We start from the raw sequence: 17,331 nt of genomic DNA, 5'->3' as shown, positions 1-17,331 counted from the left end.
TTCTTTTTGTTTTGCTGTTTTAATTCTATGTAAGGACACAAAGATATTGTATTTTTATTGTTACAGCTAACTTCTTGGAAACATTGCATTTATCATGTTTGTTAAGTAAACACAATATAATATATATAATATTACCAAAGTGTCTTGTCCCATTTTCTTATTTATTTGACAATTGTGAATGTAATAATTCATATTTCTAGTTATTTTAAAGGATAAATGGGAAACATTTGCACCATCAAAAGTTCACAATGGGATGTAGAATGGTGTATTCTTGGGTCCACCCTTCTCACACCCTTGAGCTGGATCAGGGACAAGTCAGCATTGTGTAGGCTATGGAGTGCTCCATGGTTCTGTCTGGCTGTGTGGAAGAATAGAGGGCCCTTTGTAAGGAACCAGCAGCAGTTCATTTAGGAGCAAAGCAACGTGTTTACCAAACCAGCGGGACCAAAACAGAGACATACGCCCTCTTAGTTAGGTTAACATTTATTCCACATTCTACTCCAGGTTTCATCACGTACTTTTGATCTGTTATTCCAGTAACAGAGAATGGCTTTCTGAAAGGAGCGTTCGGAAGTGTGACGACAGTGTTCTCCTGTTCTGTCTCATTCGTTTTGGCCTTTGTAGACTTCTGTAAACATAGTAAAAGAGAGTGTCCTGATAGACTAACAAAAAAAGGCAATTCGTCATTAGGTCCCTCTCTCATAGATCAATCGGAACTGAACCAAGCAAGCATACGATAAAAGAACACAAGCTCATAAAACATCTAAAACGTGTAGCATACAACATGCAGGATTCGGCTAAAGCGGTCCCCGTCAAGCTTCACAAAGCTCTTCTGAAGTGGACGTCAAATGTGAATAAAATTTGCTTTCTTAATGCGTAAAATGTCAACATGGCAACGCACACCCCGCTTGCTTCATGACTAAATTCTAAACTTCCTTTTAAAAATACATTTGGGCTTGTATTTGCAAAGCTCACACCAGAGTAGAGCAGGAGTTATGATTTTGGCTCGTTCTGTGGCCTAGATGGCGAGGAATCTGATCCTACATCCACCTTCTGCTCTAAATCATTTTTGTGAAGATCCGTCCTGAGTGTAATATGTTTCTAAACAGCTAAGCCCCATGAGATCCTGCTCTGAATCGCAGACGCCTTAAATGCAACCATACTGTACGATGGAGACCATGCATTAAATATGGACTGTATTCCCTGAAGCGTCGATATTATCAGATTCTTTTTCAGTCATACTCTGGGGAGCCAAATGCCAGAAAGCTATAATCCAGGACCAGCATTCATCTGAAAAGTAAGAGGGCTGATCTAGGACCAGCTGCTCTTCTGTTTGCAGAGGTCTTAATCCCAAAAAATACTTTCTAGATCAGCACTCATATAGTGAGATGCTTTGCAACAAATACCAGCCCTGGCTCTGTACAATTGCCTGAGTTGTGTGGCCTGCTGCATTAGAGTCCATTTCCTTTCAAATCATCTGCATAGTAATAATAGAAAGTGTCAAATACAGTTGGTGAGATCTTTGCATAGTGATTCAAGCCACTCATGAGAGCTGTATTTCACACTACATACGTGCTTTCCCCTTCGAAAGCACACAGGAATGGCTCGAAACATGAAACCTGTGTCCGTATCCACATCACATTGCCATTTAAGTCCCGCAGAGCTAATCTGTTTAATGCCGAAGAGGTAAAGATAACGTGGAACAAAATAAAGTTCTTTGTAAACCTCTGTGTTGAGTGGCAAGTCGGTCATATCAACAATAAATAACTGGAATGAACTGGAATGGAATAAAACAAATCATACAGTAAGGTACAATCTAATAGCTTACCCTGTTTTCGAGAGGTACTCTGATGTGCAATGCACATCACTGAAAGGATGCCACAAGACTATTCTGTGCTAAGTGAAGCGCTGAGAATTGGGGTCTAAACTTGTGTAAAACTAGTGTAAACAGCATTTAATAAATATGAACGCTCAATTATTAAGATTATTTACCTTCTACAGCATTGACAGTTTCCAACTGCCTGTCAAATACATATGTGCTCAATGCCTCAGATTGGAAATATTCACTGCTCATCCTGTCCTGTGATATATGCATTCAGTCAGATTGTTTCGTCTTTCATGCAGCCTATTTTTGTTTTCCCTTTTTTTTTTTTTTTACACAATAGTACATCTTATAAACAGAACTCGTACTGAAACTAAAAAATATCATACCTGCCTTGATATAAAACCATAACACAAAACAACTTTCCAGTGACAAAGGCAACATTATCATTCATTTGTACACGCCTCAACTGTAACAGCTGGCACCGTGAGGTGCCGGGCCTCACTGCTATAAGAGAGGTAATGAACATATTATACAGTACAGTGACAACAGCAGAGGAAGAGACTGAGTTGGTCGCGACTGGTCAAGCGCTCAAAAAAAACACCCTTACTGATATCCTGGCTCAGCTGAGGAGTTTGCAGTGTGAATGATGTGCAAAAATTGAAGGAAAAAAGGAGGTCAATGTGACCGGTAAGATAGAACAGTGAGCGAGTGGGTCGCACTGTTTCGCTCTCAGGCCGGGAGGACGACTGGTGGCCCTCGACATCCCTGAGTGCCTGGATGAGAGTGAACCCGTGTTGTGATGTAGATTAGCTCAGCGGCTTTAGGAAGTCTGGAGTGATTAGAGTGTAGCACGAGCCAGAGGACTTCAGTATGAACTAATTCATTTCTGCTCCATCATTTTCAGCATATAGAAGCGCTATATGATAACAGTCAACCCTTCTTCTTGTCTTTGATCGCTCACAGTATTTAAGAAACAGTGGTGTTTGACTATGGGCAGATAAAGTGTAATAGAGTGTGTTCAAGTGTGAGTTGGCATAATGAACATGAAGTCCAAGTATGGGCCCTGCAGAGGCCAGTGGTCTGGCTGGGCACTGAGAAGGCCTGAGGTGAGGTAGTTGTATCCGTGGATTTGAGCTAGCCAGTGACATGCTCCGGTAGGGGGAGGGAGATGTAACTACAGGTAAACTCCAGTCATTGGACTGGCACACTGCATCAGTGGGCTGAATCGGGGTGTGGCTACAAGCCTCCCTCCCTTCACTATAGTTCCATGTGCAAATAGTAGAGACCCTCCTTTGCGGAAGTGTTTTACTGCTCTGAGGGTTAGATCTGTAGGATGTAGGCCCTGAAAATGGAACAAGGAAAAATCTCCATATAACATGCTTGTTCATACTGCAGGAAAATTAAACATTCTTTACCCTGCTGTTAACGTTAGACTTGTCTTATATAAATAAGTGTACAGTCCATCTTGGAAACCTTGGACTATAACGCTTCCGAAGCAGTCCAACATTTGGAAAGGTTTCGCTTGGTTCAAGGAGAATGTGAAAACGGAGCTTCCAAACAGAAAAGCCTTTTGCAAAAAACATTTGTCCAGCTAGGGTAGCTTCATAAACAGCCCATTGTCCATGGAGGAAACGGGCATGGGGAAGGGGAACTGGAACAGGTTCATGTCAGCAGTGAGGGCAGCCATGGCGGCCGGGTCGTGCTCTATCTGCGTGCGCAGCGAGGGGTCAATCTTCTCCAGCCTCCGTTTGATCCGCTTCGCCTCCCTCTCGCGCACCAGCCGCGCCTGCCTCTTCTCAGGTGTCTCATTGGCCCGTTTGAGTCGCATGGCCTCGCGGTCTCTCTGCAGCCTTCGTGCCCGCTGCTCCTCTGTCTCCTGCATGCGCTGCATGCGTTTAGCCTCACGGTCCCGCAGCCGCCGCAGCTCGCGCTCCTCGGGTGTCTCACATGCTCGCTTTGTCTTCTTGGCCATACGCTCACGCTCCAATCGCTGCAGCCGGGCCTCGGTGGGCTCATTCCTCCGCCGTGCCGCCCACTTCCTCATGGAGGGCGACTGGCTGCCCACCAGCTGCTGGTAGGCCACACAGCTGTTGCAAACCAGCAGCACCCCAGCTGGGTACACAGGCATTGGGCTGAGGAGGTCGGGTAAAGGTGGGAGGCTGGGGGAGGGGCTGAGGGCATCAGGAAGTGAGGGAAGAGAGGGGCCTGACGAGAGGAGGCTGTCTTGGAGCGAGGGCAACGCAGGGCCAGTGTTGGGGCCGAGACTGGAGCCTTGGTTGGGGCCATGAGTGGGACCATGGTTGGGGGCGTGGTTGGGAATGGGGCCAGCAGATAGAGGCTGGGATATGGAGCAGGCCTCGTCTCCACTGCTGCTTTCCATGCCACTGGGACTGAGGAATTCTTTCAGCTTTTCCCTGCAATATACAAACAAGATAAGTCAAGATAATGTAAGAGGTCTCTAGGGGTCTTTAAATTTTAATACAGGTTGATTCAAAAAGATTCATCCGCTTTCAAAGCACCATATTTCTACAACCGTGAGGTGCTGAGGAACCAAACTTAATCCAGTTGAAACAGGGCGTCAGAGTTTCTGACCTCCACTGGCTCCCTTCATTCTGAGAGGAGATGCGACCCATGAGCAGTAAAAGAGTGAATCCGTCATAACTCCGCCGTGATTTCCATGATCAGTGAAGCTCCAACAGCTCAGAGCGTTCGTCATTGGTTCCACAACACTGGATGATCTCCGAAATCGCACTGAAAGACCTGTGAGTGCAGCGACACCTGACATGCTCAGTCCAGTATGAATTTGACTGTGGTGTTGATGTTGTCTGTACAGCTGGAGGAGGTTCAGACTGTGACCTTGTAAAATTACATAATAAACATTATGCTCATTTAAACCATTTACAGTTCACTGCATTGATCTGTAGCGATTTACAAGTGAAATAAATCATTTTGAAATCAGATGAATCCATTTGAATCTGTATTATAATTTGATTTGATTTTTCTTTTGTTTTACTTGTTATCCTTGGATTCCAAGCGATATAATATCACTAGGTTCAGCCCTCCATCTTCAGGGACTAAAGCACACAAAGGTGAGTCGGTTGGTGTTATGAATTATATAGCTCTAGGAACATTTATATCCATGTTCCTAAATCTTTAAGCCTTTATCAGCCTTTAAGCCTCATCATTTCTGCACTCCGCTGCTCACGGTCTAAACGGCAAAAAAAATCTTCTTGCTCAATTTCTATATCTATTTATCTTCTAAATTCCAGATTGATTATTTTTGTTGTCATCTAATCTCTCAGAACCCATTCCATTTCTCGATGGTGTACTTTTCTACATCCTTTGTCCGTTTTCTGTCCCCTCCGAACATTTGCTGGACATAAATATCTAGTGAAAGTGTTTATAGTTAGACTGCATGACTGGACATACATGCATTATGGATGTGTGATCCAGGCTACATCTCTTTTTCTCCAACCCTGTAGATTTCCTAAAAACGATTCCGATGCCGATTCACTCTTGTGAAATGATGACTCATGTCCCCACATGTAAGCGTGGTTTACAGACCTGTTGAAGTTGCTGGTGTCAGTGAAACGAGCTCCACACACCGCACAGTTGGACAGTCGGTCGTCTGAATGAATGAGGAGGTGGCGTCCGAGGGAGCCTGGCGAGCTGAGAGCACGTCCACACACTGGACACACATAACTCTTACTGCTGCCCACTGTGGACGTGTGCTGTTCAGATAAAGTGAAAGAAAAGACAGGAGTTCATTCAGTCCGATTCAAACTAGGAACAGGAGAAGATGATTCAGGGTTTCAGAGAAGTCTCAGGGTGTAGTACTTCCACAAAATGTGGAGGAATATCATGTCTTACAATACTGATTATAAAATAAAAGGTTCAACCAATACATAAACCATAAGCCCTTTATTGGATCAAAATAGCACCCTCTGCTTTGCACTTAACACATGTGTATAAGCGAGCTGCTTCAGGTGGGTTTAAGAGGTAATTAGCCTCTGCTGGCTTATTAGAGCCCCTAACCGGACTCAAATAGGCTTTGGTGGTGGTGTCCTCACCTGGTAGACGTGCGTAATGAGCTGCTCTGGGCTGCTGAACTCCAGGGTGCAGAGGGGACATACATAATTGCCCCCCAGGTCTGTTCCCCCCTCGCTCTCCTAATGGACACAACGTACCACACAGGGAGGGCATTAGGGACATGTCCCAGAGTTACAGTAAAGACTCAGCCTGACAATAAGAGCAGCGAGATTAGCTGCATGGAGTGGGTGCCGTGCTGAAGGAGGCATGTGTGGGATATGTCAGTTAAAGATGCTTCAGTAGTAACATGTTCCCAGTGTATGACTCTACACACTATCTGCGCTCTTGGCCACTGTAGCTGCCAATGGCTATGAGGAGGCATTAGCGTGGCATATGAGCGAATCCCACAAGTCTGCATTAATCACCCCAACTGTCATGGTGACACTTTGTGCTGCGTTGCTATAGAGGCATGAATCACTCTTCAGAAATAACCACAGAGACACATTTCCTGCTACGCACAAGAGCTCTGCAATGAAGACATAGAACGCACTGACTTGATACATTATATAAACTTTGATATGTGCTGTGTTTAAGCAGTTGGTCTTATTTTATTGTCTCTTTTGAAATGGTTAATAAGCTGCACGTTAAATTGAAGCAGGAAAAAAAAGCAGCATTCAAAAGGTATTTCAGTGTGGGAGGAAGGATGTGAGATGAATCAGCTGTCTAGACTTTTCATTTACATTTAGTGATTGACCTCTTATCCTCCAGGGTATGTTTGGTTTGTCCATCTGAATTTTCGTGACCAAATCATAAGGCAAATTATTCAGTAACTGCATGAAATAAATGTACAAATTATGAGAACATGTGTTTTATGATCACATATATCTCTATATGCTCACAAGCCAAAAATCTTTGTATTTTTGTATCCTTGTATCATTTTATAAAAATCATTTTTACAGAGCAGATCACAGAAGAGACGCTATCTGTTTATAGTTTATAGCCCAGATTTGTGGAACAATGGGTCAACTTTCAGCAGAAAACAAACTGTGAGTTCAGCTTCTTTTATTATAAGGGTTTAAAATGACATCACCATCTATTTGACTGGAAAGAAGACAGTTACAGCCTCATACGACACCCAGCTTCTGAATGTAGCTTATGAAATATGAAAGTTATGAAGAATATGACAAAGTGCATTTTGGAACCCCTGGTGGTTTCAAGGAGTTTAAGAGGTTAAGCTGATGCTTTTGCTCAAAGCAGGTTACATTAGCCAGCCTAACTTAATGACTTTCTATGGGCATCAATTCTAGGCTTATTCACAGAGGTTATGAGGTTCATTTCATAACAGGCATACTCACCTCCTTCACATCTCCGCTGTGAACTGAACACTGGCTGCCCTTACTCGTCATGTTTTCATCGGCTGAGGAGCTGGAGGAGTTCTCTTTGTCCAAGTCACTGTCACTGTCATCTGGAGACACAAAAGAACCCATTAACACGACACGGATCACAGGCCCCATAAATGACGTTCGTTAAGCTTCAACACTCCACAAAACAAGCTGGTGCAAAAGCTCCTTTTCTAACCATGAGGCTCACCAGTAATGTTGTCTTGTTCCTCGAGATCTTCAGAGTTGTTGCTGTGGCATTCAGGGTTTTGTGTAAAGCTGGCTCTAGCCTCCATCTCGGAAGTGTGCTGCGGGCCAGAGAACCCGGTCATGTGAAACGGCCCTATGGATGAAACAGAACACAATGACTGGGCAAATGAGTGAGGGAGACCCAAAGTGAAAGTGACCAAAATTTCATGAGGAATGGACCACAGAGATATGAGGTTTTGTTCTGACAGTGATGACATGCTGACTCGTCCAAACTTTCAAACTGAGCCATTAAAGTGAGTCAAATCACAAAATCGTGATTTAATGGCCCTATTAATACCTGGTATAAACACCCATCCCGACCTGATCACACTGTGATGAGGCAGCTGAATACAGACGTTTGCAGATGTATAAAACAACATGTTTTAATAGAGTCAGGCCAACAAAACAAAAGGGCAGAGCACAAAAGCAGTCACAAAAACAGGCAAGGAAGTTCAAAACACAGGTCAGTTAATACAGGCTAAGGTACAAAAGGGACCAAGCAAAAAAGCAAAGTCAAAAAATACAAAGCAGCAGTCAGGACACGGTAAACGGGCAATAAAATAAGCTCAGTAGATCACAAGGATACAAACAAAAAGTCTTAGGGTGGAGTTACTCTTTAATACCAGGTGTGAACGGGTCATCTGAAGTAGTTTAAACTTTACAGAAGTCAAAAAATATTCTTAACTTTAATGAATATTCATGTAGTGAGTTTTTATTCTACGTAATTGTGGACCATTTCTATTTTCCATTCATCAAGAAACACTGACACCAAAAAAAGGTTTTGATATGACGATGATGATAATTTCCCTGTCTGTGAATCACCTCAGATGATATATAGGTTAAAGAGTACCACTTCAAAATAAGACTATTCTTATAAGCTGTTTATTAATGGTTTAAATTGAGTTTATTAATGGTTAATAATTAGGTCATAAACACCTTTAAAAAATCATTAGTAAACAGTTATAACACATTATTAAAGGGGGAAATGTGAGCTGTTACAGTTGAAGCTGACGGTTTTAATGCTGACTAATAAACACAAAGTGAGATGAGCAACCAACAAGAATTACGGTTTAACTACACACATAAAATGATGATTCTTTAAGGGTTCTTTAGTAAAGAAAATGGTTCTATATAGAACCATGAACACTCAAAGGACCCTTTGCATGACTTGCATGGTTTATTACATTGTGAAAAGGTTCTTTAGATACCTTTTTGAAAAGGGTTCTCCATAGCACCAAAAAGCATTCTTCTACTGTGACAAGCCTGATATTGTAACAAGAGAAGAGCCATTTTTGGTGCTATATAGAACCCTTTTCAAGAAAGGTTCTATACTGAGCCATCTACAGCACATTCTCCATTAATCTGAAGAACTCTTCCACGATGCAAAGAACCCTTAATTCAATCAAAGGGTACTTTATCACTATATTGAAACATTTTCTTTACTAAAGAACCCTTGAAGAACCATCATATTTAGCTGTGTATATTAATGAATGCAGTTTCACTGTTAGGCAAACAACAGATCATGGTTGCCGTTTTAATTTGTGTGTTATAACTGCTTATTAATGCTTCTTAAGGTGTTTATGGCTAATGAATAACCATTAATAAACTGATTTTAAACCATTTATAAATGCTTTATAAAGGTAGTCTTAATGGTAGGGCTGTGATTCGCATGAACCCACTTCTTTCTTTCACTTCATTGCCTGGGAATGCACTAATACTAAAATATGACTGTAACAGTGCTGTAGCTGAGAGGAACAGATGTGATTTAACACTGCTAAAGCTTGCTAGGATGCCTACTAATTATGTCAAAAAGTCGGAAGTACGCCTTCTCCTGGCGACAGCAGAGTACAAAAACGTCACCAGGGCTTTCACTAGAAGGTGGAGAGTGGTGTATTATATTGAACATTTATCAAACCTTTCTTATCACTTTATTGAGAAAACGTTATATTGTGATAAATTATCGTTTTCATTTTCTTGCCAAGCCTCGGCTGACAGTCTATGACTGAAGTGCCCTTGAGCAAGGACACCGAACCCCCAATTGCTTCCCAGGCGCCATGGATAGGGCTGCCCACCACTCCGGGCAAGTGTGCTCACTGCCCCTAATGTGTGTGTTCACTAGTGTGCATGTATGTGGGTGTTTAATTGCACAGTGTGCAAACACAGTTGTCTGATAATTCTGAATTCAATTAAATTCTAAAGTATTACCAGTTAAAGTGAAGCCACGATGGCATCAAAGGCTAAATTATGCTGAAACATTGGTTTCATCTGTCCATCACACCATTGCTGACCTAATCATGAAACAAAATCGGGACGCAGGCATAATTTCCTAACACTATGGCTTCTGCCGCGCTATACAAACTGCCTGCATCATTGCTCTAGGCGCCGCATATATTAGGCTCAAAAATATTCCATACAGTCCTGCACTGAAACTGCAGAAAAATGTGTCAACACATGCACAGCGTTAATCGTGTCCCACAGTGCAGCAGCACGTATCGATTACGTGCATTAACACATATGCAGATGTTTGCACACATGCGTGCACCATTTTACAGCGACTTAATTCACACCTAACACTGGGGGAAACAGCCGAGCTCCTCAGCCTGCGAGTCAGAACGCTTCCACAGCAAGAAATCAGCTGCTCCAGAAACACTTGTCCACCCACACAGGCCTGCTTCTCCCTCTGTCCTCCGTACTAGCGCGCATCTCATTACTGCATCCCTGCCATTCAGCCTTCAAAAGGCCCAGCTTCACTTTGAAGCCGAATTAGGCTCAATTACCATGACTTTCTTTTAATAAGGCTCTTAGAGGAAACCGAGTGCTTTCACACGGAACGTACGTTACATCCTCTTTACGCTTGGGAGACACCAACCCAACCCAAGCTCGGGAAACAGACTGGATTGTGTTTGTGCCTTTTTCTGAATACTGGATCATTCATTCATCTGAAGAACCCTTTCACGATGCAAATAACCCTTAATTCATGGAAAGGGTACTTTGAGTGTTCATGGTTCTGTATAGAAATATTTTCTTTACTAAAGAACCCTTGAAGAACCATCATTTTTTTAGTATGTATATTAATGAATGCGGTTTCACAACAGATCACGGTTGCCCTTTTAATCTGTGTGTTATAACTGCTTATTAATGCTTCTTAAGGTTTTTATGGCTAATTAATAACCATTAATGAACTGATTTTAAACCATTTATAAATGCTTTATAAAGGTAGTCTTAAAGGTAGCCCTGTGATTCACATAAACCCACTTCTTTCTTTCACTTTCGTTGGTTGGGAATGCACTAATACAAAATTTGACTGAGCGCTGTAACACACTGTGAAGCAGAGGAGCAGACGTGATAATGAATGACTATTTGGGTCATTCTACAGAAACATACATTTTTATGTCCTTAGCATTTACAGATATCACACTTAAAAAAACATGTTGGGGTTACAATTTATTTCTATATTAAAATATAATAAGTTATTTTAACAACTTCTTGAGCCTCAATTTAGTAATATTGGTTTTTAAGTCAATCATCTAGAATTCCAAGCACTACAGAACAGCTCATCCCCACAGTCATATGTGAAGGCCATATTTTGAAGAAAAAAAACACATTTTCTGCAATTTTAACTGCAATACTCTATACACGACTATGGAATATATGAATTAAATGACAAAGAAAACAAAAGCCAAATAAATATTATAAAATATATAATGAAAGTTGTTGTTTCCTTTATTATGTGTAACATCAATAAGGATCGGTAAAACCAGTGACTCCTATGGAGAGTTAGAAAGGTGGACCTTTCTGCAGAATGACCCATTTACCTTTCTGATGTATCAGCAGGGACTGTCTAGGAGTTTGTATGATAAAATTGCATATTTTAAATTCTAATGGTCCCTCTTACAGCAGAAAATCAACAATACTAGAACGCCAATATCTATTTTTCATACACATATCTGTATACATATATTTATAAAATGTAGATGGTTTGAATTAAGTCATATCTAAACATATGTGTAATGCTGACATTGTTTTTTAAAATGCCAATACCAATATGATCCCAATATTACTGTGGATCACTACATTGTAGTAAACAAAGACTGACAGACACATCAATATGTTTTTTTTTTAATCTTTTTTCCCTTTTAAGTATTTTAGAATCTTCCAATATTATGTTATAACAAACTAGGTTTGGTATGCTTGGCTTGATATTGTTCATTTCATTAATATAAGTTCATTTCAATGGTTTGGCCATTTAAAACTCTGATTAATCATCCAAATAATCAGCAGAGTGCTGATATAATCAGCAGCGACAGCCCTAGTTTCCATCACAATTATGCCAGTGACAATTATTACATAATCAACTGGTCAGCAATAGTTTGTCTGAACTGACCACAGATATTTTCCACAGTTGTTGTTTATATTGTAACAAACACTTTGAACTGGGTACACCTTCGTCTGTTGGGTTGAGTTGGATGCATATAAAGGAAAACAACAAGTCTTAATTAAAACATGACTGGTGCCATGTCAGCTTCAGAGGGCAGCGGTAAGAATGTTTGTTTATTTGAGCTCTGTCTGTTGTTGTTTAGCCACTGAGTATCGACTGCTAATCAGCCAATTTGGCCACTTTAGGCTTGTAATTTAATATTTGCATATGATTAACAAAAAAAGATTTAGATAAAAAAAATAATTGTACTCATTTATATGACAACTAATCGTCAGCTAAAATGTGATGTGACAGGCCTAATCTCAGTGATCAGAGGAAGCAGACTTTTGGTCCCACTTTATATTAAGTGTCTCTAATAACTATGTAGTTACACATGAATAACATATGCAATAACACTGTAACTACTGATTGTACACAAGTGTATCTTTTTGATACGCTGCAGATCAGAAGCCTTTTCCAGCAGTTTAAGTAAATATACAATTTACATAACATTACATTTGTTTTACATAATTATTGTGGAATAACTGTTTTAACATGGTAACCTAATCACATCACATTGATACCATTCTTTAATTATGCTGTACCTTTATAACAACTACAGGAACTTTTCTGCAGTTTAGTGTTAAAGTTACACTTTATTATAATTGGGCAGTTCCTATGTAGTTATTATGTAGGTACTGTGTAATAAGGGAGTTGTAATATAGATGCTGCAATGTTATTAAAGTTACATGTTAAGATGAGGGGACATCTGCTGTTCTGTCTCATTACAGACTGGTTTAAAGCTGAAACTGGTTACAGTGTCACAGCACTGGCAACAGAAATGCCAGCTAAATGTTAGTAAGTAATGTCTTAATGTAAGTTATTACACACTTCCTTTTACTGCTGTAAAAAGTATGATTACAAATGTAATTACATTGTTATTACAATGTGAAATTACAGAAGTGAATAGGCTATTATTACTATTCAGCTACACTTGTGTAATTACAGTGTCCTTCTGCTATCCATCTGTAAGTGACTAAATCATTAGTAGTTACACTGTTGTTGTATACGTTGTTCACATGTAACTACACAGTTATTATAGTTTAAAAAAAACAACTTTTCCTTCCTCCCCCAAACTCTCACTCTATTCATGAAGTGTCTGAGCCCATCAAACGGGGGAGTTACACTTGCATGGGGAGAGATGAACTCTGAGAACAGTTCTGCTAACTGCCACAACAGGCTGGCTCTCCGGCACCAAGCCAGTGATTGATGTGAGAGATGCCCATCCCCCAACTGCTAGGCTCTGTCTGTACATCTGTCTCTCTCTCTGTCTCTGCACTCGCTCCCTCCTCCTTCTCTCCCTCTGCCACTCTGATGTTATCTCTCAGTCTGTGTGACTGTAGGCAGGAGGTGACGCAGTGTCTGCCTGAATCCAGACAAAGAGACAAACTCATCAGCCAACACACACACACACACACAGGAGAAAGACGGCTAAGGCTGGCGGAGGGAGGAGACAAAACAAAACACAACAAAAGAGGAAAAGAATGGCAAAACTTATCTGAAATGGCAAGCAATGGGGGTGCACTCAGATACGAGCCACTCACCTCCACTCCCCCTCACAACTACACAAAGCGGGAGGGGTTAAAAAAAAACAGACGGACAGGAAACATTGGGTGGGGGGTTGATGATGTTGGCTGGGGCCCCATGTCTGTGGGTGAGCGCTCCACTTTCTCATGGTAGAGCAGTAATGCAAGGCAGACATGGGATAATCCCAGTCATCCGACTCGATTCTCACTTCGCCTAATTGATAAAGTGGTATTCCAGTCAAAAAGCAGCTCATACTTTCTCCCCTAAGAACTCCAGGCTCCATGGTTTGCTGCTGGTCTTCTTCCTTTTCTGCTAGGGATGACGTCCTAGTAGCTCTCCACCTCCAAAACAGCCCGCACACATTCAAAAGTATGTATATGGCACCGTCATTTTTCCAAGTGGATGACCAGTTGGGGGATGTGAAGGGCACAAAACTCTGTACCCTAAAATATGGTGATGTTCACTGGAACTGCTATTATCCTGAGTTTAAATAAGCCATATATGATAACTGATTGAAATCTAATCAGCAGCTAAACTAAATTTAGTTCAAACATCACGGTATTTTGGTTGTAATCACAGAAACCCAGCTTTTACTAGCACTTTACGATCTCCTTCCCAAATACCATGAACAAGCTAACAAATAAGACAGCCTAACCAATGATTTGCAAAATGTACATCGTCCAAACAAACCTAAATATTGTTCATTAGACCACCTGAACTTACGGGACATGAACCGAGAAAGTAGGACAGTTTCAAAACCATCCTATAAACTATATTTAGAAAAGAGGCCTAAAGGCTATTTTATAACTGCTAGAGGTTACTGTTGGCCATCCCCTTGAGTAGACTTGTCTGTTCTCTAAGCCTCCTAACACCATAAAGAGAGAATACACTAGCCATGCTTACATGCAGCCTAATAATCCGTTAGTAATACATCCATGTAAACACCTCAATCGGAATAGTCTAGTCTGATTGGGGCCATTCGGAGTAAGATTTCTATCCGTTTGAACTAGGTGGGTAATCCTCTAAATAATTAGTTAAATAGAAGAATAATATCTGTATAAATGCCTGTATCTGATTACATTCCCTATCGGAAAGTCAAAGTCCGTTCTGCATGTCCGTCGCATCATAGTGAGAGTTTATACTGTTCAACACGGCTGAGCAGAAACTGGTCTGCAGAGAAAAACAAAGTTTATGCTCTGATTTTTAAAAGATGGCAGTGGGACGGACGTCCAGCTTATGTGTCTCAGAACACAACGTCTTCCCCTCAGCCTTCTTTAATAAGGACATGTGAAGGACATTTTTCTGAGTCTGACTTCATTTTCAAGCCATTAAAAACTCAAGCACTGCTCACTGCTGCTCATCTCACTCTGACTGGACTCATGTGATGTTTGCTGGTAATGTTTACTCTAAGTGATACTCCACACATGTGCATCATTTTGCATTGGATTACTTGTAGTGAGATTTTCCATCAGATTGTTGAACAGAACACTGTAATTATATCATGGTAATTACTTAGCTGAGCTTAAATACTATTAAACAGTACCTTCACTCAATAAAATCAGGCACATTTCCACTTACCTTTCTACTAAAGTGTATACTTTCTCTGGTGACATTAATGCAAATGTCTGTATTTAAGAAGTCAATGTCTAATAATTCTGAAAAAGTCCAGTTAATGCGTTTGTGTATGAAGAAAATTCCAGGAATGTAACTAATGGTGTAGGAAGTGAACCACACATGGAGATAAACACAAGCCTCTCAAAGGTGAGCATTCAGATACCCTGCCTGATTCACACCATCTACCCCTAGTAAGACAGGAAGGCTCATCACATTGTCTGTCATGTATTTGTGTTTTTAACACATTTAAGCTGTAGTGGAAGGTTATGTAGCTGAACATTGATGCATTTCAGGAAAGATGAGCAATTAATAAGGAGATATTCGCCCAAGCGATCCACTTCTTACTTGCATACTTCAATTAGATCTATTCAGTGTTCCCAAAAGATAAAAACATACAATGTTTACAGCTTCATTTCATATAGCTTCAAACTCACTACTCATTTCATAATTTTCCTTTATTATTGTGTTCTATTATTTATCTTTACCTTCTATTTATGCAGCTGTAAATAGTGAAACATAATACATTGCTTCTGTTCATTTTGCCCTTGTTTTGCTCTTTACTGTGCTTTGTACTTCTGCACTGGAAGGGTTTCCCTCCAGGATTAATAAAGTGACCTGTCTGTCTGTCTATCTATCTATATATCTGTCTTTCTATCTCTCTATGTACTTTCCTTTCTATCTGTCTGTCTTTCCATCCATTCATCTACCTCTCTATCTATATGTACTTTCCTTTCTATCTGTCTATCTAAACATCTGTCTGTCTATCCATCTACCTCTCTGTCTGTCTGTCTATCCATCCATTCATCTACCTCCCTATCTACCTATCTGTCTGTCTGTCTATCCATCCCTTCATCTACCTCTCTATCTATGTCCTTTCCTTTCTATCTGTCTGTCTATCCATCCATTCATCTACCTTCCTATCTACTTTCGTTTCTATCTATCTGTCACATTAAAAAACACTACTAACTGTAACTGAAGGCCAAAGAAAAACACAGGTCACCATCTCAGACTCCTTCCAAGTAACGAGGCTGAACTTCCTCTGAATTTTCCCGTTCCACCTTAAATAGTACAGCAGTTGAATTCAGATACACACCGGAGACACCGGCATGCAACGTAACTGCTGCACCACTTAAGGTGGAATGGGAAAATTAGAACAGTTAGATGGCAAATAAGAGCCTGACATCGGCTTCGTGTCCAAGCGCGCTTCTAGACCGAGGCAAAAAGCTAACCTAGCTAGCTAAGCTAACTACAGCACCAACTACAACACCAACAACTACAACACCAACTACAGCACCAATACCAACACTAACACCAACTACAACACCACCACCACCAACTACAACACCAACTACAGCACCAACAACAACAGCAGCAGCAGAACGGGCGCGTTTATTCGGGCGGCCCGAGACTTCCAGAACCGACAGACGGTGTAAAGCATCCTGCACGTACACAGTAGCGGCCGCCTCCATAAAGCAATGCGGATGTAGGGACTGATAAGAACATTTCACAAACCCGACCGAGCCCAACAGCCGAACCTGGCTAACCTGCACACACGGCTATCCGGTCCGGACGACAGCCCGGCGACTCAGCGCTTCGCTATAGATCGATTAAAATAGCGTGTACAATACCTGCGATACCTACAATTCACTTTGAAAGGGTTGGTTTGTTTGCGCCTTGACATATTATTCCTCCCCACTCCCAGACGGGAAAAAGTCGAATCCCCTCCTCGATCCGACAGGTTTGCTTATTTCTTGGCCAAGAATTCAAACAATCCGTCTTTTTTTCTCGCAGAAAAAAGAAAGCGCGAGATCTGCGAGCCCGGTGATGTTTACGGTCCAGCCGGGCAGAACCGAGTCGGAGCTCCGCTACATCGGCCAACGCAGTCCAGCTGGTTTCATTCAGAACGATGAAACAGGGCCGCTTTCCCGTGCAGAGCCGCGTTCTCGCCGTGACCGACTAAGTCCCTCATTCTGAGACGGTGATCCCGGAGCCGCGTCGCCTTGCCTCGCGGAGAGAAAGCAGCCCGACCGGCAGCGCGGATGGAGGTGCTGCTGCCCGCGCTGTCTGCGCCGCAGCCTCTGCCGAAGCACTCACTGCGCAGACCGTGCGCAGCCACTCAATAAGAGCCGCGAGCTTTCTGAAGGGAGAGTCGAAACGCATTGTGGGATGCGTACCATGGCAGTGGAGGGCAGTTTAAAGTAAATTTGTCGTGACTGGCCGATTTTACCCAA

At 41.6% G+C, this 17,331-nt stretch overlaps 1 protein-coding gene across 2 annotated transcripts; it reads right to left on the bottom strand.

Annotated features, from left to right (window-relative positions):
* Positions 1 to 467: 467 nt before the first annotated feature.
* On the bottom strand, positions 468 to 17,331 carry LOC108429140 (zinc finger protein 821). 2 transcript variants are annotated; one of them, XM_017700685.2, is made up of 6 exons: positions 16,729 to 17,331; positions 7,445 to 7,576; positions 7,210 to 7,319; positions 5,896 to 5,994; positions 5,390 to 5,556; positions 468 to 4,239 (listed from the first exon to the last, which is right to left on the bottom strand). In XM_017700685.2, exons 2-6 carry the CDS (start codon positions 7,563 to 7,565, stop codon positions 3,417 to 3,419), a joined length of 1,320 nt encoding a protein of 439 aa, XP_017556174.1. In that variant the 5' UTR covers positions 7,566 to 7,576; positions 16,729 to 17,331; the 3' UTR covers positions 468 to 3,416. The 2 variants fall into 2 exon arrangements, with proteins under 2 accessions (XP_017556174.1, XP_017556173.1); XM_017700684.2 differs by having other exon boundaries at positions 16,742 to 16,781.

Source organism: Pygocentrus nattereri, chromosome 15 (assembly GCF_015220715.1).
Source record: "Pygocentrus nattereri isolate fPygNat1 chromosome 15, fPygNat1.pri, whole genome shotgun sequence".
NCBI classification, from domain to species: Eukaryota; Metazoa; Chordata; class Actinopteri; order Characiformes; family Serrasalmidae; genus Pygocentrus; species Pygocentrus nattereri.
The sequence above is the reverse complement of the archived record's forward strand: the minus strand, read 5'-3'. Positions and strand labels throughout refer to the sequence as shown.

What these genes read in the sequence shown, in the direction of transcription:
- LOC108429140 (XM_017700684.2), bottom strand. Translation starts at nt 16,781, where the DNA reads ATGTCAAGGCGCAAACAAACCAACCCTTTCAAAGTGAATT. An exon ending in ACAGCGGAGATGTGAAGGAG is followed by an intron (nt 5,995 to 7,209) that starts GTGAGTATGCCT and finishes TGTGTCCATTAG; the next exon opens with GAGAGCGAGGGGGGAACAGA. An exon ending in GACACCAGCAACTTCAACAG is followed by an intron (nt 4,240 to 5,389) that starts GTCTGTAAACCA and finishes TGTATATTGCAG; the next exon opens with GGAAAAGCTGAAAGAATTCC.